A 21230-nucleotide genomic window follows, 5' to 3' on the forward strand; every position below is an offset into this window, starting at 1 on the left:
AGTGACTGTTGTGGGGAGGAATGAGAAACCAGGGTCAGCCAGGAGAAGATCAACTGGGCTGAGGGCTCAGAACCGGGGGTCCTGGGGGACCCCTGCATCCCAGAAGGTAAGACAGACCCAGGGACAAGCTGGACTAAAGGGGTGTCCAGGGACCCTGAGCCAGAAGCCGGTGACCCAGAGAGAAGGGCAGACCTGGGGCTCCGGACCCAGACCACTTACTCTTCTGGTCAGTGCTCCTTGAGATGAGGAAGGGGAGAGGAGAAATGGCAGCAGGGTTAGCACAAGGACTCTTGGTCAGCCCTGCTGGGTCAAAACCTTCCACCTTCTTGGTTGCGTCAGAGAGCACAGTCCACCTTTCTGCTCTGCTTCAATATACCTAGAGGGTGGGAGCTTTGCTCCCATTTTACAGCAGGGGAAACTGAGGTGCTGAGAGTCCATGAAGTTGAACAGACTTCCATTCCCCTTCCAGTACAGGCTGGAAATGATGGTGGGAAGGAGAATTTCCAATGAAGGGTCTGGGGGGTGGGGGCAGGAACCTCACCTGCAGTGCACAGTGATGGGGTGGTTGCCGGTCTGCTGCTGCTGCTTCTGGACAGCGGCAATGAGGTCGATCATGCCTTTCCCTTCGGCTGGGATCCCAATCTCAGGCCAGCCATGAAAGTGGAACTGTCTGACCAGCCTGCTCTTCTTCTCCTGGGGGGGGGGGGGGGCACAGTTCAGAACCATGGTTAGGGTGGAGGAGAGACCTGAACCCTTTATTCTCAGCTTCTGCTCTCCATCCATCAACCAAGACACAAGCCTTTGAGTCCATGCCCAGAGGTCCATTCTCCCCTCCCTCTCACAGCATCCTTTCATCTTCCTAGCTAGGAATTTGCTCTTTCTCTGGTTCCCATCTCCTTGGCTTTCATGGAACAGATATGGACTGAGGGTAGAGGGAAGAGGGCCCCTTGGATAACTTCTTCCAGTTGATCCCAGGCAAAGACTCCCGAGTCACCAATGGTCGAGATCTCCTCTAGGAGCCAAGATTCTAGGGGGCCTTGGTGGGCATCACCTGCCCCTCTGCTCCATAATCTCATGTTCCCCTCACCCAGAGGAACAAAGAACAACAGGCACAGCCCATCTGCTTAATAAATAAATCAAAGGCCCCCATGTATTCATTGCTTCTGGATCACCAAATTTCAATCAGCAATGTTCACCCTCCCTCTCCCAAGGAAGAAAAAGATGACGGCCTCCAGTACCTGATTAAAGGTCACCAAGAAATCTCGCACACTGATGGCCTCAGCAATGGTGTCACTCTTGATTTCAATATTGATCTCACCATGAGTCACAGAGCCATCTGCTGGCCAATACTGAAAGCATTTTTCCTAGGACATCAAATAAAAAGCAGCGTGCCAATTTCCTGCAAATTCTAAGAAAATTTTAGGAACAGCCCCGGAGACTTTTAATTCATTCCATCCATTGAGTGACATAACAACTGGCAGTCACATGAATCTCCGTGTTTTTATGATCTTACATCATGGGAAGGAATAACATTTTCCCCACAGATGGTGATATTGGCAAACGAAAATGGGCCCAAACAGAAGGTCTTCCAAGATGGCAAAAGAGGGCTTTGTTATCCCATAACAACTCCATGGTGAACATGTCTGCAAGAGCCCAAACAATCTATCCAAGTACTGACTGTGCCAGGCAAAAATCCCCGCCTTCAGCAAGTTTCCAGTGTTCAAGGATAGGGTAAATACCACCTGTACTGTTAGAGGCATATACAACATAATTACAGGGCATTTTAGGGGGAAACTGGGATAATGAAAATTATCCAACAATAACGATGATAAAAACTTTTATCTAGTTTAAGATCTTCCTAGGACTCCCCCCCACACAAGGGAGATCTGGTGGCTAACCCACCAGTGGGGTCAGTCCTCACCTGCTCCCTCTCCTGGACCTCAGTCAGCATCACAATCGTGTGGCATTTCCACTCCCAGACCATCCTCCAGAAGTCTTCCACTGTGTGCGGAAGTGGTCCTTGGGTTGCGATGAAATAGTCCTTCTGCCGATATCCCTTTAAAGAGGAAGGGGGACAGTTTGATTCTGAGCCACTCTGACATCACTTTTGGCTACAGTCAAGTGGTGATTTTAGCATCAAAGGTCCTATCTTCAGGTGGGAGGGTGTAGAGAATCCTTTCACAGGTCTGAGAAGGGTCCAGCTGGTGACTTAGGGAAGATGACTACCTTGGATAAAATGATTCAACTGCTTCAGATCCTTAGCGTTCTTCCAATCCATTCCACTTCCCCCCAATTTTGATACATTTTTATTTAAAGTTTTAAGTTCCAAATTCTATCTCTCCTTCCCTCCCTCCTCTATCCCCTCCCTGAGATGATAAGATATAGGTTATTCATATGTAGTTATGTAAAACATTTCCATATTAGGCATTTGTACAAGAAGACTCAAAAGGAAAGAATGAAAGAGAGTTAAAAACAGCCTAGTTCAGTTGGTATCAGTTCTTTCTCTGGTGGTGGATAGTCTGTTCCAGCATGAGTCCTTTGGGATTGCCTGGCATCATTCTATTGCTGAGAACAGCTAAGTCATTCACAGTTCTCCATCCAACAATATTGCTGTTCCTGTGGACAATGTTTTTTGGTTCTGCTCATTTGGATATGCCATTTCACGTCTTTCCAGATTTTTCTGAAATCCTCCTGCTTGTCATTTCTTATAGCCCAATAATATTCCATTATAATCATACACCACACCTTTGTCAGCCATTCCCAATTGATGGGTAGCTCTATGATTTCCAATTCTTAGCAAACACAAAAAAAAACCCTGCTATGAATATTTTTGTACAAATAGGTCCTTTGCCCTTTTTTGATGTCTCTGGGACATGGACCTAGCAGTGTATTGCTGGATCAAAGGGTATGCTCAGTTTTATAGCGCTTGGACATAGTTCCAAACTGCTCTTCAGAAAGGTTGGATCAGTTCACAACTCTATCAATTAGGCATTAATGTTCCAGTTTCCCCACATCTCCTCCAACATCTAATGTTTTCCTTTTTTGTCATATTAGTCCCTCTGCTAGGTACAAGGTGGTATTTTCCCGTTGTTTTAATTTGCTTTTCTCAGATCGATAGGGTCTTAGAGCATGTTTAATATGATTAAAATTAATCACTCGCTGTATGCCTATTCATAACATTTGATCATTTATCAAATGGGAAATGACTTGGATTTTTACAAATTTGCCTGAGTTCTCTATTTATTTGAGAAAAGAGGTTTTTATCAGAGATATTTATAAAAAATTCCCTTTCCCTGTCCCTCCACCAGTTTTGTGCTTTCCTTATAATTTCAGTTGCATTGGTTTAGTTTGTACAAAGTCTTTTAAATTGTATATAATCAAAGTGATTTCTTTTACATTTCACAATACTCTCTCTGTCTTCTTTGGTCCTAAGTTCTTCCCTTATTCATAAATTGGACCCCCAGACCATTTATGAGAGGGCTTGTGGACTGTGGACTCCTCAGGAGAATGTCCACTTAGAGGCAACCTCCAGGCCGATCCATGAGGCATCTTCCTGCATACCTCTGCTCCTCAGGCATCACCTTTACCTAAAAGAGGCCCTTTTCTGAGGGCAGTCGTTGGTAGGGCCAATAATAAAGAAGGAAAGTGTAGCCAATCGTGAATGAGGCTGTTTGAAACCTCAGCTATCTCGGGAAAGGCCTTGACAAGCTGCTATGGGTCAGGGGGGTCTTCCTCCAATAGAATGATAAGCAAAGGAGCCATGATCCAAGGGGGAGGGGGTCCTCAAGTCTTCTCCCTCTTCCTACTGGCACTAGCCCAGGATGGGCCTCCGGGACCACCTGTTTGCAGGACCATCATTACCTATGGGCTGGCTTCCCCTTCCTCCTACATCCAGTCCAGGTTTAGGTAAAGATCTGGCCAAGTTGATCCTGTATGCACAATCTTTAGTAGTTCTGAATTTCCCATTTAAGCTCATTTCTTGGCATTCAAGGCCCACCATGATTTGGTACCAACTCTCCTTTGTATTGCCCATCCCTGAACACACCCTACACTTGACTGACTTCAGACTCTTCCCAAATTTTGGGATACCTCTCCTGGCTGCTGACTAATTATAAATGCTCCCCCACATCTGACTGGAGAGGTGCTTTCCTTTTTATATTTCTATTTCTATTTATTTCTATTTGTGTTTGTATTTATATTTATAGTTATAGCTATATTCATATTTATATATTATCAGGTTGTCTCTCCTCAAAGGAGAGTAAACTCTCTGAGGGCAGGGCTGCCTTTGCCTCCATTCTGCCAGGGCCTGGCAAAGAGGCTTGGCCTTTGCCTTCACAGCACCTAGCATCATCTTTGCTTTTGTCTCCATTGCATCTCCATAGCATGCAGTGAGTGATTAATAAACAATTATTACAAGTCGTGGGATATCAAATAAACCCACATAAATCACTGGTACTTGTATATATCACCAACAGAGCCCAAGAGCAAGAGATAGAGAAATTCCATTTAAATTAACTGTAAATAACTTAAAATACTTGGTTGTCTGCCAGCCCAGACAAACTCAGAAACTATATCAACACAATTGCAAAACACTTTCCACATAAATAAAATCAGCTCTAAACAACTGGAAAAATGTCAATTGCTCACGGTAGGTCGAACTAATAAAATAAAATTTTAAAAAATTACTTGTTCAATGTCATACCAATCAAACCATCAAAAATTATTTTACAGAGCTACAAAAACAGTAAGAAAATTCATCTGGAGGAAAATAGAGCAAGAATATCAAGGGCATTTAAAAATGCAAAGGAAGGCAGCCTAGTCGGGCCAGATCTAAAACTATACTATAAAATAGCAGTCATCAAAACTGCCTGGTACTGGCTAATAAATAGAGAAGTGGATAAGTGGAATACAATAGGTAATAAAGAAGTCAGTGGTCAGTGACTCTAATAATCTACTTTCCAATAAACCCAAAGGCTCCAGCTTCTGGGCTAAGAACTCACAATCTGACAGAAACTGGTGGGAAAACTGGAAACCAACATCTCATACCCTATACCAAAATAAGGTCAAGTAGGCACAGGATTTAAATATAAAAGGTGATACCAAAAGCCAATTAGGAGAACAAGGAATAGTTTACAGTGGAAGCATTTATGACTGAACAAGAGATGGAGAACATTATTAAATGCAAAATGGATAACTTGATTACATTAAATTAAAAAGGTTTTGCACAAATGAAAACAATGCATCAAGATTAGAAGGAATGTAGAATGCTGGGAAGCAATTTTCACAATTAGTGTTTCTGATAAAGGACTCATTTGTAAAATACATAGAGACTTGAGTCAAATTTATAAGAATACAAGTCATTCCCTAATTGATAAATGGTCAAGAACATGAACCATCAGTTTTCAGATGCAGAAATTAAAGCTATCTCGTCATATAAAAATGCTCTAAATCATTATGATTAGAGAAATGCAAATTAAAACAACTCTGAGGTACCAGCTCGCATTTATCAAATTGGCCAGTATGACAAAAATGGAAAATGATCAATATTGGAGGGGATATTAGAAAAAACTATGACACTAATGCATTCATTGTTGGTGGAGTTGTGAATTGATCAGCTATTCTGAAGAGCAGTTTGAGACTATACCCAAAGGGCAATAAAACTGTGTATTCCCTTTGTCTCAGCAAAACCACTACTACTACTACTAGGTATATGTCTCAAAAAGATCATAAATAGGGGAAAAGGCCTACTTGTACAAGAATATTCATAGAAGCTCCTTTATACTGGTAAAGAATTGAAAGTGAGGTACTGCTGGTCAGTTGAGGAAAAACTGAACAAAATGTGATTTATGAATGTGATGAAACACTACTGTTCTATAAGAACTCATGAGGGACAGCACATCAGGAAAACCTGGGAAGACTGGCTTGAACTGCTGCTGAGTGAAGTGAGCAGAACCAGGAGAACATTGCACAAAGCAATACTGTGTGGTGTTCAACTATGATTGACATAGCTCTGCTCAATAGTACAATGATCAAAGACAATTTTAAAAGTCTTGTGATGGAAAATACCCTCCATATCCAGAGAAATAACTATGTTTTATGTTTCTTTCCTCTTCTGTTTTGATTCTTCTTTCACAACATGACCAACATTGTACATTTATAACATATCAGATTATTCACTGTCAAGGGGAGGGGAGAGGGGAGGGAGGGAAAAAACTACAGAACTCAAAATCTTACCAAAAAATGGATGCTGAAAACTAGATTTACATATAATTGGAAAAAAGAAAGAAAAAACCAATTAAACAATGCTTTGTTGTATCTAAGAATTTCATCTGAAGACAGTGGGTGAGTCTTCAGACAACATACCAGGGCACACTTACGTCTATGAAGGAGGCATTGATGTAGTCGGTGTATTCTTGGCCTCTTTTCATTGACAGAATTACTCTATTGAAGTCATCTAAAAAAAGGGGGGGGAAAGGAAAAAAAGTCTTTTTTCTTTTATTGGAATGGGATTGCATGGAATGCATGGTTCCATTGGTGCCAGATTCTAACAGTCAATCATTAAGATGTGAAGGTCCCGTGAAACCAAGTTTTGGGGTTTCAGTCTTTTCAAACTTGTATCACAATTGTTCAAAAAGGTGTAGAGTCTTGGAGTCAATAAGAACTGAGTTCAAATCCAGTCTCCGACCCATACTAGCCGTGAACTTAGACAAGCCATTTGATGGCTTGCCTCAGTTTCCTTATTTGTGAAATGAGAATAAGTGTTCTCTCCAGAATTGTTGCAAGGATACAATGAGATAATATTTGTAACGTGCTTTGCAAATCAAGGTGCTATGTAAATCTTAGTTATTGTTATCAGTTCTTTCTACCTTCATCACCATCACCGTCACCATTATTTTATTCCTAAGCTCCAGGAAATAGCTCTTGGTGTTCTTGCTTCCTGTACGAGACTTTGCCCATTGAGAAAGAAGAGAGGATTTGGAAGATTCTGAGTGGCCAACTACGTCAGTGCGGACCACAAAATACCAACGGCAAAAATGTAAGCTTGAAAAAGACAGCACCAAGGCTCACATTTATCCAGAACATGGGAGCTTATGAAGAAAACTGACAAGCCAGGATCACAGAATTATAGGAGCACAGAAGGTCAGAATCAGAGGAGTGCTTCCAGCTCAATGGACTCTTCCATACCTGATGGGATGCCCTATCCTGAAGAAGGATCTTCAGGATAAAAACTCACTGGATGGTTCTAATTGTTAGGAAATGCTTAAGATATCAGTGTTAAAGAATATCACTAATAAAGGAATCTTGAATAATCCCCCTACTTAAAGTCAGAGATTAATCATCATTATTCCAAGAATTCTAGAATTTTGAAGGCTTGTCTCTGGCCCCACAAAGATGATTTCATTAGATCTTCACAACAATCCTGGAGGGGAGGTGCTGGGATTGTCTTCATTTTACAGTTCAGTTCATAAGCTAATGAGTTTAGAGATGAAAGGGACCTCGTTACCTAACCCCCTATTTTACAAATAAAGAAACAGTAGTTCAGAGAGGTCACACAGGTAGCTAATGACTTCATTCCAACTGTTCCCTTTTCCCAGCTCCCATTCCTATTAAGGGCTCCCCATTTGCTAGGTTTGAGTCATTCTGGAACCACTCCCACCCCTAATTTTGGATCTTCTCACTTTAATTCAGTCAGATATGCCCTGGCCTCACCATTGCCTTGCTAACCATCTCCTTTTCCAGAAAGTCTCTCTACCCCAGTCTACACTTAATGCCTTTGTAAGATGGATCTTGTTAAACTTCTGCCTTCTCTGAGGCTTAATAGTCCCCAGTGGCTCCCTACTGCCTCTCCCATTTCCATGATCTGACCCTACCCAATTTGTCCAACGCTGTTTCCCAGAACTTTCCTCCCTTCTCCTAGGAAGGGCTGATGTTCCTGTTGTTCCCCTTTTGTCCCCCTTAACATTGTGTTTCTTGCCAAGAATGCCCCTTCCCCTCCCCCTGCCGTGTCCAGTCCATCCTTCAAGGACCAATTCCAATCACCTCTCCTTGACAAAGCCTTTCTTAAGGATGCCCCTTTCTCTGATTTCTCTCACACTCACTGTCTGCACAAGACCATGGGGACCTAATCACACACTGCATGTGGTGCATGTGGCTGACCAGGCAGGAGATCACAAGCTAGAAGGGATGTTGGGAGTTCCTTGGCACACCCCTTCCACTTCTTAGGGGAGGAAACTGAGGCCCAGAAAAAAGAAACGACTGGCCCAGGGTCTGACAGTTATTACGCATCAGTTAGGACTTGAACCCAGGGCCTCAAACTTGCCCCTGGCATGCGTCTTCTCTCCTCAATTAAAGAGTAAGTTCCCTGTAGGCCAGACTCAAACCTCACACCCATTTTAAACACCATAATGCCAGAGTACACACAATTAGAACCAACAGCTGCTGAGAAGAGAGAGCTCTTAGGGATCATGGTGATCTCCTGCCAGCACCAAGTGTCCAACACTATGATAGCGAGCATGTGACCCTCCGGGGGGCTATGCTTCCTCAGGTTCACAGAGCTAGTCTTGGGAAATATCAGCTCCTAGCAGAGACCTGCCACCATAAGTCTGCTAAAACTTGGTTGGAGGGCTGCAGAGCACCCCATTAGGGAATGCCCAATGAAACCCTGTCGTAACCTTTCATTAGGTAAATCGCCTTACATGGAATGATCTGGATGACGCGGGCTTTCTTCATGTTTGCTGGTAAGTTACCCGTTCTCATGTTTTCTTTCATTATTCGAACATTTGTCAATTTCTGCAGTTGGAAACAGAAAAAATTATATTGGGAGGTTCCTGGGCTCCTCTATGCTAGACATCACGGGGGCCCTTGGAAGAGCAGACCCCAGGAAGTGATGTCCCACTGTTTCACTTCAATGTCTTGGCTTCAGAAAACAGCAAGGAACACATCCTGGGCCCTTCCAGCCTCCCTTCCATCCTTCCATCCATCCTTCCATTCATCCTCCCTTCCATCTTCCCATCCATCCTTCTATCCAGTTCATCCATCTTCCTATCCATCCATCCAATGAGGATTTAATAACCAGCCACTTTGTGCTATGACTAGGAATAAAGACATCAACAAAACCATCCCTGGACTCAAAGAATTAATCCTACTGTGGGAAGCAAGGTTATATAGCATCAGGTTCTAAGACTATGAGAACATTTAGGAGGTGGTGTGGCTTAGTATAGATAATCCTGGTCCTGTGTTTGAATCTTGTCTTAGACACCTATTAGTTCATGTGACCAAAGGCAAATTCCTTCCTTTCTCAAGGACCCCCTTTTCTCATCAGTAAAATGAGGATGGTAACACTTGTACAACCCATCCCACATTTGTTCCTCACAACAATGCCTATTAAAGTGCCTTTCCCTCAGAGAAATGTGGATTGGATCATTATGCCACATTTCAATTTCATATACAATGAGTTTCACAGAATTATCTAATCATTGTCATTTTGTTAGGGAGGCATTACAGTTTTGTGATTGGTGGGCTAGTCTTAGAGACAGGAAGATGAGGGAACAGGGCCTTCTTCTGACAGATCCTGGATCTATCGGGTTCTATCCAAAACAACAATTAGAACTACTAGTACTGGGCTCTTTCTTCCTTATCCTTCTCTTCCTCCTCCTCCTCCTCCTCCTCCTCAGCTCCCCCAGCTGGAAGCACTCTACCTGGAATGCTTGAAGATTTATGGAATGAGAAGGGAGAGGATCTGAGGCTCGGAGGGGTCAAGTGCCTTGCCCAAAAAAGTGGAACTGGGGCATGGAGATGGGCATTCTCGTGTTGCCCAGCCCTCTTCCCACTTGGTGGTGAGGTCAGCGTTTGAACTAGTATTAGGCATTTCTGATGCAAACATTCCTTCCTTTTCATGCTGGTTCTTCTCCAGCCCAGAGTCATCCCCCTGAGGCCCAGGACCCCCATCAGCACTTACTCTGAACTCTTCTTCAAGGCCAATTTTGTCCAAGGGTGCCGTGGGGCTGTGAAGGGATTGGAGATGCTTCTCCAGGGAGGCTACGTCCAGCTCGGTGTCCCCGTAGAGGTAGTATTCTAGTAAGGCTTGGTAGATGAATGTATACTGCATCTGAGGAAGAGGAGGGAGAGAGGAGACAAGGGAAGGTCAAAGATGAGCCAGGGGGAGGGGGGTGTCTCAGGTCCTCCCTGGCCCTCCCCAGCCAGGCTCCTCAGGCCTGTTGTTTTCCTTGGTCCTCAAAGGAAGGGTGGGGGGACACAGAGCAGAAGGTGGGATGTAAGCTGAAGATGCTCATGTAAGTCAAGGTACAGGCTTCTGAAACAGGCCAGGTAAACCTGAACAGTTGTGGTTTTACTTAGTTTTGTCTCCACAGTTTGTTTTTGTGGGTTTCTGCCCTTATCTCATAAAGTAAAATCAAACCAACTCAGCAATCAGAGCTGACAGGATCTGCAGCCTTCAAAACCCAGACTTCCCCCACCTCATCTCTCCCCTAAAAGCTCCTAGCTGTGTTCTCCAGAAGAAGAGCTGAGGGAAGGGGGACCTCTGACCCAAAGCCACGGGCCAAATGGTGCTTTCATTAACATCACTGAAGCCATTTTATGGGGTTGAAGGGCCCCTAAGGGGTATATGGCCTCGACCTGCAAGAGGGTTCCAAATGAGACGTTCTGCAGGTGAGTCTTTCACTTACATCGGTTTGAACCATCTGAGGCCGCTGGTTCCGGATCCTGGAAACAAACTCAAAGACGTCGACCTTCTGCTCGGTGTGCATCATGTCTATGATGGCATCAATGACGATGAAGGTGCCTGTCCGGCCCACTCCGGCACTGACAGAGGAAGAGGAGGAGAAGGGAGGGAGAGGGAAGGGGCAAAGGGAGGGAGAAAGTAGGAAAGGGAAAGGGGAGGGGAAGGAAAAAGAAGAAAGAGGGAGAAGGGAAGAGGAAGAAGGGAAGGACAGAGAGAGGGAGAGGAAGGGAGAAAGGAAGTGAGGCAAAGGCAGAGAAAGGGTTGGAGGGAGGGAGAGAGGGAGAGGGAGGGGGCAAAGGGAGATGAGGAGGAAGAAGTAGGAAAGGGAAAAGGGGAGGGGAGAGAGAGGGGGGAGGGGGAAAACAGGGCCAGGGAGGAAGAGGAGGGGGAGAGAGAAAGAGAGAACCATTATTTGTTATGCTTATTGGCAGATAAACCATCTCTGGGATCAGTACGAAGCTTCACTTCCTTCCAGGGATCAGATTCCACATAGGAATTCCACTCAAGGATCATTGACCTGCATGGAGCCAATGGGTGATAAAGAAAAGTACTGGGAGGAAGGGAAAGGAGAGGAAGAAGAAGAAGAAGCTAAGATTTTTCACATAAGAGTCAAGAAAAAGCTTTTTCAATGGAGTGGAAGCGGGGAAGGCGAGGGGGCATGAGTGAGCCTTCATTCTCATCGGAAATGGCTCAGAGAGGAAATAACACACACACACACGTAATAGGGTAGAGAAATCTATCTGACCCTAGAGAAAAATGAGAGAAATGGATGGAATAAGGGGGAATGGGGGAAGGGGGGGGATAGGTGATAGAAGAGAGGGAAGCTTGAGGGAAAGGGTACCCAGATTCAACATACTTCTAAGCAGGGACAGGGTGAAAGGAGAGAGAGAATAGAATAAATGAGAGTGGGGAGAAATAGAGCGGAGGGAAATACAGCTAGTGATAGCAACTGGGGGAAGATAGTGAAGCAACTTCTCTGGTGGCTCTGATGGGGAAGGCAACTCATCCAGAGCCAGGGCCACTGGAATCTGAACACAGACTGAAGGGTACTTTTTTTCCCCTCTCACTATTCTTGAGGTTTCTCATCGGGGGGAGGGGGGGCATGTTTACTCTCACAACAAGATTATTGTAATAATAGAAAATAAACCAAAAAAACCAAATAAAAATAAGGTTTTCAGAAAAAGAATTGTTGATTTTCATTTTTGGTTCAGTCTCTGCCAATGAAGATCTCAATGCCAGTCTGCAGTGATGCCACTAGAGGGAGGACTCCCCTCAAAAATGAGACCCCATTGCTGAGGCAGTTTTCAGAAGGTTTGGGTGACATCCTGGGTTGTTTACCTCAAGTGGCCTGACTCTGAAGGAGAGATTCCCTGCAGCCCAGGGGGTGGGACCTCGATTCAGAGCCATCAGATGCCAACCCCCACCCCATGACAGAGAAAAAGTGATCCTGTAGCTCCCCCTTTAGAGGATGAACTGAAGAGAAGGCTGAACTCGAGAGAAATGCTGATAGAGCATTTTAAAGTCTGTAAAGTGCATTTAAAGGGTTATCTCATTTGATCCTCACAACCACCCTGGGAGAGAGAGTTTTTCTGACCTCCGTTTTACAGATGAGGAAACAGAGGCAGACGGCAGCTGAGTGATTTGCCCAGGGTCACGGAGTAAAAATGATGCAGTGGTGGTAGTAACAGTTATCGTTGTTGTTGTCTTTAAGGTTTAACACAAAGTGTTTTCTTTGCCCACAAAAGCTCAAGGGGTGAGAAAGTGTGATGAGACCCATTTTTCAGATGAGGAAATTGAGTCTCCAAGCCCCTCAGAGACCTGATGGTTAAGAAGGGCTGAAGAGCAAACTCAGACTCAATGCTTCTTTAACTCCTCTTTCCACTACATTGGGCTCCTCTCCAATTATAGGACCCTCGATCCCAAGAGCACAGATTTAGAACTAGAAGGAACCTTAAAAGCACCATCCAATTCACCCCCTCCTGACTTTACAAAGAAGCAATCTGAAGGTCTAGGCATTAGGCCAGTTGTCCAGAGTCACAGAGATATGACTCGAACTCAGACCATCTGCCTCTAGACCTGTTGCTCTTTCCTTAGAACAGCAATGGTGGCCCCAGGCTTGGTCCTGTCTACTGATTGCATTGATAAAAAGAGCCCTCTCCATCAAATGTCCTTCCTATCAAATGGGAGGAGGGGCAGTATTTTTTCCTCATCCTCCCTACCACCTAGTTGGCTTTGATGAAAACTGAAAATGATGTCAAGAAGTCCAGAGGATGGATCCCCTGTTGCAGATCACAGGAGACAGAGTCAAGTGCTGGCATGGACAGGCCTAGCCAGGTGGCCATTGATAGCATCCATGGATCTAAACCGATGTTTTAATGCAGAGATGGTTGGTCCTTAAAAAGAGAGCTCTTTCCATCCTCCCCAACACATCACAGCGTGGCCCCATCCAAGGGGGCTGAGCCCTCTTTTCTGGCTGAGCACAGCAAGGGAAGAGAGGCAGGCTTCCTTGGGTGCATGGAGCCTTCATTTGATGCTGGGAAATAGCCATGACCATTCCAGCTTAGACCACAAGAGCTTAGAAGGATGGCATCCTTAACAGCAACATGGTGCAATGATCAGCCATGACAGACTCAGCTTTTCTCAGCAACACAGCAGGGTCAAAGACAATCCTAAAAGACTTTTAATGGAAAAGTTCCATCCACAACCAGAGAAAAGCTATGGAATCTGAACGCAGATCAAAGCCGACTACCTTCACCTTTTCAAGTTTGTCATTTGCTTTTTCCTTCTCGTGGTTTTTCCATCTTTGCTTGGATTCTTCTTTCACAGTGTGACTAATATGGAAATATGTAGAACAGGGTGGTACAGATATAACCTCTATCAGATTACTGCTATCCCGGGGGGGGGGGGGGGAAGGATGGGAGGGAGAAAACTTGTTACAAAAATAAATGTTGAAAATTATCTTTAAATATAATTGGAGAAAGAAATAATAAAAGAAGAAAAAACAAAAGATGGTATCATAGCTCCCAGGGTCCCCACACCTTTGGGGTCCTGGAGTCCCCTGTGGGACCGACAAGCACAAAACTGATGAAGACAAGACTCATGACCAAGATGCCTGCCTTAAGGTTTCCCAGTGATGGAGAGGAGAGCTGGATCTTTATTTGAAGGCTCCGCTAAGAGATTGGTCTAGAAGGTCCTGCTACAAACTCAACCCTAGCTTGTCCAGGTGATGGCAGGTACAGCTACTATTTGGGGCCTGTATGAGTGGAGGGCTCCCCACCTGAATGATCACACAGGGAGAGTGAGTGGCAGGAGTCAGAAGCAGTGTGAATGAATGTTTTACCATGGACACTTTCAAGGATCATCCCTTAAAGTATAAGGGGAGGGGGAGAAGTGAAAATATCACAAAAATACTTCAACAACCTTTGGAGATCCTGGCTTGAAGGATAATACCAAAGGGCTCCAAAGAACTCCAGGACATGAATTTGGAGAACAAGAGCCATCATCAGGAATAAGAGACTCTTCCCAGGGCTAACGGCAATGGCTCTGTCTTACAGTTGCATCCTCCTGTTAGACGGTAGAGGAGCTGCAACATGCATTATTGAAGAGACTAGTTCCATGGAAGAGCCCTTGGAGTTCTATGGAGAGACCATGAGGTTCTTCTCCACAGTGACCTCCAGAAATCTGGAGGTAGAAGAGAGAGCAGTCTGGCCCTCTTGATCTCCAGAAAGGAAGAACTTGCCCAAGGATGCCCAGGGAAAAGGCAAGCTGGAGCTGGACCCAGGTCCTCTTCATCCAAATGCAGGGTCCTCCTAGCAGAGATGCTTCTACATGATGATGATGAGACTTGGATTCTCAGATGTGGAGGTCCAATATCCCTTCTCTAACTTGAGCACTTCTTTGGGCATGGAAAGTCCTTTCTATCCGGCTCCAACCTGCTTTTTCAGGCTCATTTCCCATGCTTCCCCTTCAGATTCACAACCTGCCAGACAAATTGACTGACTTGCTGGTCCCTTGAACCAGTCTTCCTTCCTCTGCACAGACCCTTCTGGTCTAGAAGCCCACTCACCCCTCCTCTCAGCCTTCCCACTTTCTTTGGAGGCAGAGCTTAGGTATTACTTGCCAAGAGAAACCTTCCCTGACTCCCGCTAGTCGGTAGTGCTCTCTCCCCATTCAGACATGTGTCCCTTTACAGAATGGAAACTCACTGAGATCAGGGAAGGGTTTTCATTTTGTCTTGGCATTCCAGTCACTTAGGATGCTTCTCTGTACATAGTGGTGTTCAGGAAAGGTTCATCCAACTGGACTGGATTGGCAAAATGTCCCACACACTTTCTTGAGAGAAAGGATCAGAGTCAATGGCGATTCCCTCCATGTCAAGAGGAAAGTGAAAATTGAGCTCAGGTGCCAAGATGCTTCCTGGCACTCCCACAACTCCAAGCCCAGTTCCAGAGTTCAGGGGCTGGGCTGGTCTCCTGGGGGAGGTGGGCAGGGCTGACTCGACACCACCTCTGTAGTATTCCCCTTCTCCAACTGTCCAGCAATGGGGACCATATCCTCTAGGGGGAATGCTCCTTTAAAGGCCAGTGGTCATTATCACTGGTTTCAACATTCATCATTACAAGGAAATGATAAATTTTAGAGATTACTGAAAATAAAAAAGTTATTTTCCTATCTAAGGTCACAGACCCCCTGAAATCTCCCCATGGACCCCAGCTTGAGAAATCTTGGGCTAATCCATGGAGAAGACTATGATCCATGTGGATTGAGGTAAGGCCCAAGTAAAGCAGAGCTCATACTTTTTGAAATACCACCAGTCATTGGAAAAAACCATGGCACATGATTCTATTTCTAACTCATCTTAGAGCAAAGTTCATTCATTCATGTCACCAATTCACAGTACTTGGTTCTAGGAGACAAAAAACAAGCAATGCAAAGATGTCACCAATCCCCTGAGGACAAACTGAAAGGTTGCCAAGGATCCAGTCCCCAGAAGGTGCCTCAGAGCTGCTCCTTATTATGTATATATACATGTAAATGGAAGTTTGGGTCTGGGCAAGGAAAGGTCAAACAGGTAGGAATTCCCAAGCTCAACAAGATCAGAACAAAATTCTATCTATTTCCTCCCCCCCCCCAAATCCATCGTGCTGCTGAGCTTTCCAATGCTTGCCCAGATCTGCCACCTCATAATCACCTTCACTCTCTCCCTTATGCCTCTATAACTAAACAGTTGCCACATCTTGGTGAATTCATCTCCATAACATCCCAAATCTCCACTCTCTTTACAACGGCTCAGGTCTTGGGTAGAGGAGTGGTGATCTTCATTCAATGTATGGTTCTTCTCACAACTGGATGTACCCTACACATCCCCGGAATTCAATACTCCTGTAGGACATCATCCCTATTTCCCACAAGTCGGTTCCTTCCTTTCCATAAAGCTTCTCTGAGGTACCACCTCACACCTTTCAGACTGACCAATATGACCAGAAAGGACAATGATCAATGTTGGAAGAGATGCGGGAAATCTGGGACACTAATACATTGTTGGTGGAGCTGTGAACTCATCCAATCTTTCTGGAGAGCAATTTTGAATTACATCCAAAGGGCAACAAAAATGTGCATACACTTTGATCCAGCAATATCACTACTGGATCTATACCCTGAAGAGACAATGAAAAAGGGTAAAAACACATCACTTGTACAAAAATACTAGTAGCCCTGTTTGTGGTGGCAAAGAATTGGAAATCAAGTAAATGTCCTTCAATTGGGGAATGGCTTAGCAAACTGTGGTATATGTATGTCATGGAACACTGTGGTTCTATTAGAAACCAGGAGGGATGGGAATTCAGGGAAACCTCGAGGGATTTGCATGAACTGATGCTGAATGACATGAGCAGAAGCAGAAAAACACTGTCCACCCTAACAGCAACACGGGGGTGATGATCAACCTTGATGGACTCTCTCGTTCCGTTAGTGCAACAACCAGGGACAATTTTGGGCTGCCTGCAATGGAGAATACTATCTGTATCCAGATAAAGAACCGTGGAGTTTGAACAAAGTTCAAGGACTATTACCTTAAATTTAGAAAAAAACTGGTATCTTATTGTCTGATCTTGCTATCTCTTATACTTTATGTTTCTTCCTTAAGGATATGATTTCTCTCTCATCACATTCAATTTGGATCATTGTATACCATGGAAACAAAATAAAGACTGACAGATTGCTTTCTGTTGGGGGGGTGGGGGAGGGAACTAAGATTGGGAGAAAAATTGTAAAACTCAAATAAAATCTTTAATAAAAAAAAAATCTATTGACTTTCCATCTCTCTCTTTGCCTTCCATTTCCAAACCCAGCTTTTAACCCACACTGTGAACTCCAATCTCTTGATCCCTCAATTCTCCATCTCCCCTGCCCTAATCACTCCCTCCTCTTCTCTCCATTTTGACCCTTTGGTGAATCAGTTCACTTCTACTCTGTCACCCTCTCTTCTTCTCTGCTCAGGTCCCTCATGATTACACCTAGCCAAGTCTCAGCTTGGGCTTCATTATCTTTGCTCTTAAACATGTGCTGCTAAATGAAGATGGAGAAGATCATGGAACCATTCTGATTGGGTCTACCCCAATTTTATGTTGTGTACCTCAAATGGGCCCTCACTGATGACAGGAAATCTTTCTATACTTCCCCTAGCAACTCATACTTCCACTTTCCACCAAGCCTCTTTCACAGCTTTCTTTCACAGTTCTCCCCAAACCCCCTCAGCTGAGAACCTTGCCCCATATTGTACTAAAAAAAAATGAAGTTAATGGTGAGCTCCCTCTTCTCCCCTCCTCCTCATCTATCATCCCTCAGAGCCTTCACCCCTGTCTCACAGGATGGTGTAGCCTCACTGCTTACCAAGGTTAAGCCATTTCTCTCCCCCTGAGATCCCATTCCATCCCTCCATCATCCCTACCTCTTTTACTGATTTTTTAATCCTTCTCTCTCTCCTGGCTCTTTTTCTGTTAGACAGGATCCAATCTTCCCCAACTTCCAAAACCCCTCATTTGATCTTTCCATCTTGCCAACTCATTCTATTTTTCTTCTGTTCTTCATAACTAAACTCTCTGAGAACAACTATAATGGGGGTCTATGTTTCTGCCCTCCCGTTCCCTTCATAATCTTTACAACGTGGCTCCCAATGTCATCATTTTACAAAACTGTTCTCGAACTTACCAGTCGTCTCTTAATTGTCAAATCCAATGACTTTTTTCTTAGTGCTCATCCTTCTTAACCCCACTGTAGCCTTTGGTACCATGAATTTCTCATTCCTCCTTGGTACTGTCTTCTCTCTAGACTTTCAAGACTGCTCCCCTCCTCCTGGTTCTCCTTCTTACGTCTCTGATGGTACCTTCTGTCTCCTTGGCTGGAACCTTCTCCAGATCATGATCTCTAAGCATGGGTGTCCCCCTCAGACTCTGTCCTGGGTTCTCTTCTCTACTCCCTAAGTATCATTGCACTCGGTGATCTCACCAGCTGCCATGGATTTAATTACCATCTCTATACTGAGGATTCTCAAAACTATCTCTCCTGCCCCTCTATTTGCCAACCTCCAAATTTCCATTGCCTTTTAGATACCACAAACCAAAGATCCAGCAGACATCTTAAACATAACATGTTCAAAACAGACCTCATTATCTCCTTCCTCTTTTGTCCCTCCCCCCACCTTTCCTGTTAACTCTCGAGAATGCCCTCCTCCTCCTCCTCCCCGGGCTTCCACCTAGGAATCATCCTGGATTCCTCACTGTCTCTCAATGCCGTGGGCTCAGTGCAGTTCATCTCCAACAGAGCTCTCCTTGGTTTTGCCTCTGCAGCAGCTCTGGTGGATTTCATGCCCCGCCAACATCTTGGGTGGGCTTCATCTCCCTTGCAGCATCTTTTGACATCATCCCCATACCCTTGTGTAGGTCCTCATTCCCTTACATCTGGACTATGGCAATAGGCTGGGGGCCCCAACTTCTTTCCACTTCAGTCCATACTCCCCAGGCCTACTCCAAATCAAATCTTCCAACAAAGATCGCGTCATTCTCCTCCTTGTTACCCTCAGATTGACTCCCCCATTACCCACTGTGATCAAACTCTTCACAAGTGGGTTCTGACTTCCTGTCCTGGCTTATCAAGCATCTTCCTTCACACACTCTACACTTGCTTTCCTTCTCAAATAACCTTCCAATTTTCTACCTTGGCAGAGCCAGAATGCTCACCTCATCTCCACCTCTTAGATCCTGAATTTCCTTTGAAGCTCAGTGCATGTTGGGTACACACCATCCTTCTAACTCCCCCACTTGCTAGAGCCCATGCCACCATTTCTTCTACTAGTCCCTTGGATATTCATATCTCTGGGCACATGGGCTTTTTCTCCTCATAAAATATAAGGTCCTTGAAAACAAGGACCATCTTCTGTCTTTTATCCCCAGTGCCTGGCAAAGCACCTAGTTCATAGGAAATAGGGGACTTGGGCATTTTTATAATAGTTTTATAACAAGGGGTGGGGGAAGTGAGAGAAGCCTGAGGCAGCTGAGGTATTTGCTCCTGGGCCAATCTGGAAGGATCTTTGTGTATGACTGGGCATGAGCATTGGGCTTTGAAAAGAATTAGGGATCTAAGAGGTAGATATGAGGAGGGACAGTGTTCCAGGCATTGATCATTATTCAGTACATTCTATTTATGACAACAATCACAGTAACAGTTTAGACTTATGTGGAACATTAAAATTTACAAAATGCTTATATCCATTGCCTAGGGGTTCAGCTGAAATCTAGTGTATAAATAATAAATATAGTCTCTTGGCAAGGATCAGCATCCCCCTATTAACACGGTCCCTTGGCTTAATTGCTCAGAGTATGTCACCATGAGACATGAGAAACAGAGAGGAGGAAGCTTCTAAACCAACCTTTGAAAATTATCTCAAGACAAAAAGTTGAGAGCATGATGGTGGCCTCGCTAGCTATTCCCTAGGAGAAAGGATTCTGGAACATGGGACATTCACGTTGTCTCTTCTTTAGAGACAGTCACAGATTTCCCATCCTGAGCTTCCCTGCTCACCAGGACATGGTCCTTACAGGACAAAGGGTTTAACTGATATTTGCAATCAGGTCGGGGGGGGGGGAGACAGAGCGGCGAGGGCAGTTGGCATCTCTTTGGAACCCACCTACAGGAGCTCACTGAAGCCCTAGGAGGTAGGTGCTAACAGTAGGATCCTTTTACATATAGGGGAGTGACTTGGCCAAGGTCACACAGCTGTGAAACATCAGAGGCTCTGAGTGTGCCTGGTTTATTCTACAACCAAAAGGCAAGAATGATTCCAGAAGATCACAGGCGTTCCAAGACATCCTGAGTGGTGTTGACTGGCACTGTGGTAACAGGGAAATTGTGGAGTCTGGGACTGAGAGTGAGGAGAACTGGGTTTGAATTCCACCTCTCATCCTTACTGCCTGAGGGAACTTGGAGAAGCCATCTCCTCTCTAGGCCTCAGTTTGCTCAGATGTAAAGGAGAGACCCCCTAATATCCCTTTCGGGTTTAAAAAACTGATAATGTGGAATAAGTATTTATTAAGCATCTACTATATGTCCAACCTTGAGCTAAGCACTTTACAAATACAATTTCATGTGATTTTCATCAAACCCTATGAGATAGATGCTATCATTAGCCCCATTTTTACAGTTGAGGAAACTGAGGCACACAGGTAAAGTGACTTGCTCAGGTCACAAGGTCTGAAACCAGTTTTGAATTCAGGTCTTCTTGACTACACAGTAAGCACTCTGCCACCTGCTTCACCTCATTTCCTCTGTATTTTTCAATATTTAAATCAATAAAAGAGAAAAGGAGTCCATCAACCATTAGGTCAATACAAATAAGAAAAAACCAGAAAGCCAATAAATATTTCAAAATCATATTTAAACATTGAAACCAAAATACTGAAAGTCAAAGAAGAAATTAATAAGGGCAAAATTGGAATTAGTGAATAAAATCAAGGACTATGGCTTTTTAAAAAAAATTGTTAACATGAGATAAAAAAAGGAAAAAAACAGGACCCATCAGAAACAAAACTGAAAAAAGCTGAATTTACAACCGTTGGAGTTGTATATGGAATTGTTAGCAATGATGGCACCTGATTTGATGTCCACAAAAGTGACAATTTAAGTGGAATGGATAAATATTTCCTGAAGTAGGAAAGCCTGGCTGAGCAGAGCAGGAGCTAGAGGACTCAAGTCAAGCTTCAAAAACATGAACCATACCATGAATTTACTCTCAAAGAGAAAAAAATGAATTATAATTAGAACAATTAATATAGAAACTGCTGGGAAAATAGCAAAAGGCATACCTACCAGATTCCTACTGTGATAGAAACAGAGGCTTGCTAACGAATCCAGGCAGAATCAAAACAGAAAATGAAAACTAAATCTCCACAATGAAGATGAGACTACAAAGCCCCATTTCTAGAGTGTGCTACAA

The 21230-nt window shown here is 44.2% G+C and overlaps 1 protein-coding gene across 7 annotated transcripts in view; it reads right to left on the reverse strand.

The window, feature by feature from the left end:
• PTPRE (protein tyrosine phosphatase receptor type E) overlaps window positions 1-21230 on the reverse strand; it is a 147056-nt gene that overhangs the window by 7672 nt on the left and 118154 nt on the right. For all 7 annotated transcript variants that reach the window (XM_074232171.1, XM_074232166.1, XM_074232167.1 and 4 more), the window contains 7 exons: window positions 10686-10821; window positions 9959-10108; window positions 8697-8790; window positions 6378-6454; window positions 1922-2056; window positions 1239-1364; window positions 542-693 (listed from right to left, as the gene is read on the reverse strand). In XM_074232171.1, coding sequence (XP_074088272.1) covers window positions 542-693; window positions 1239-1364; window positions 1922-2056; window positions 6378-6454; window positions 8697-8790; window positions 9959-10108; window positions 10686-10821 — 870 coding nt within the window. The remainder of the gene's footprint in view (window positions 1-541; window positions 694-1238; window positions 1365-1921; window positions 2057-6377; window positions 6455-8696; window positions 8791-9958; window positions 10109-10685; window positions 10822-21230) is intronic.

The sequence above is a fragment of the Macrotis lagotis genome, chromosome 4 (genome assembly GCF_037893015.1).
Source record: "Macrotis lagotis isolate mMagLag1 chromosome 4, bilby.v1.9.chrom.fasta, whole genome shotgun sequence".
Lineage (NCBI taxonomy): Eukaryota > Metazoa > Chordata > Mammalia > Peramelemorphia > Peramelidae > Macrotis > Macrotis lagotis.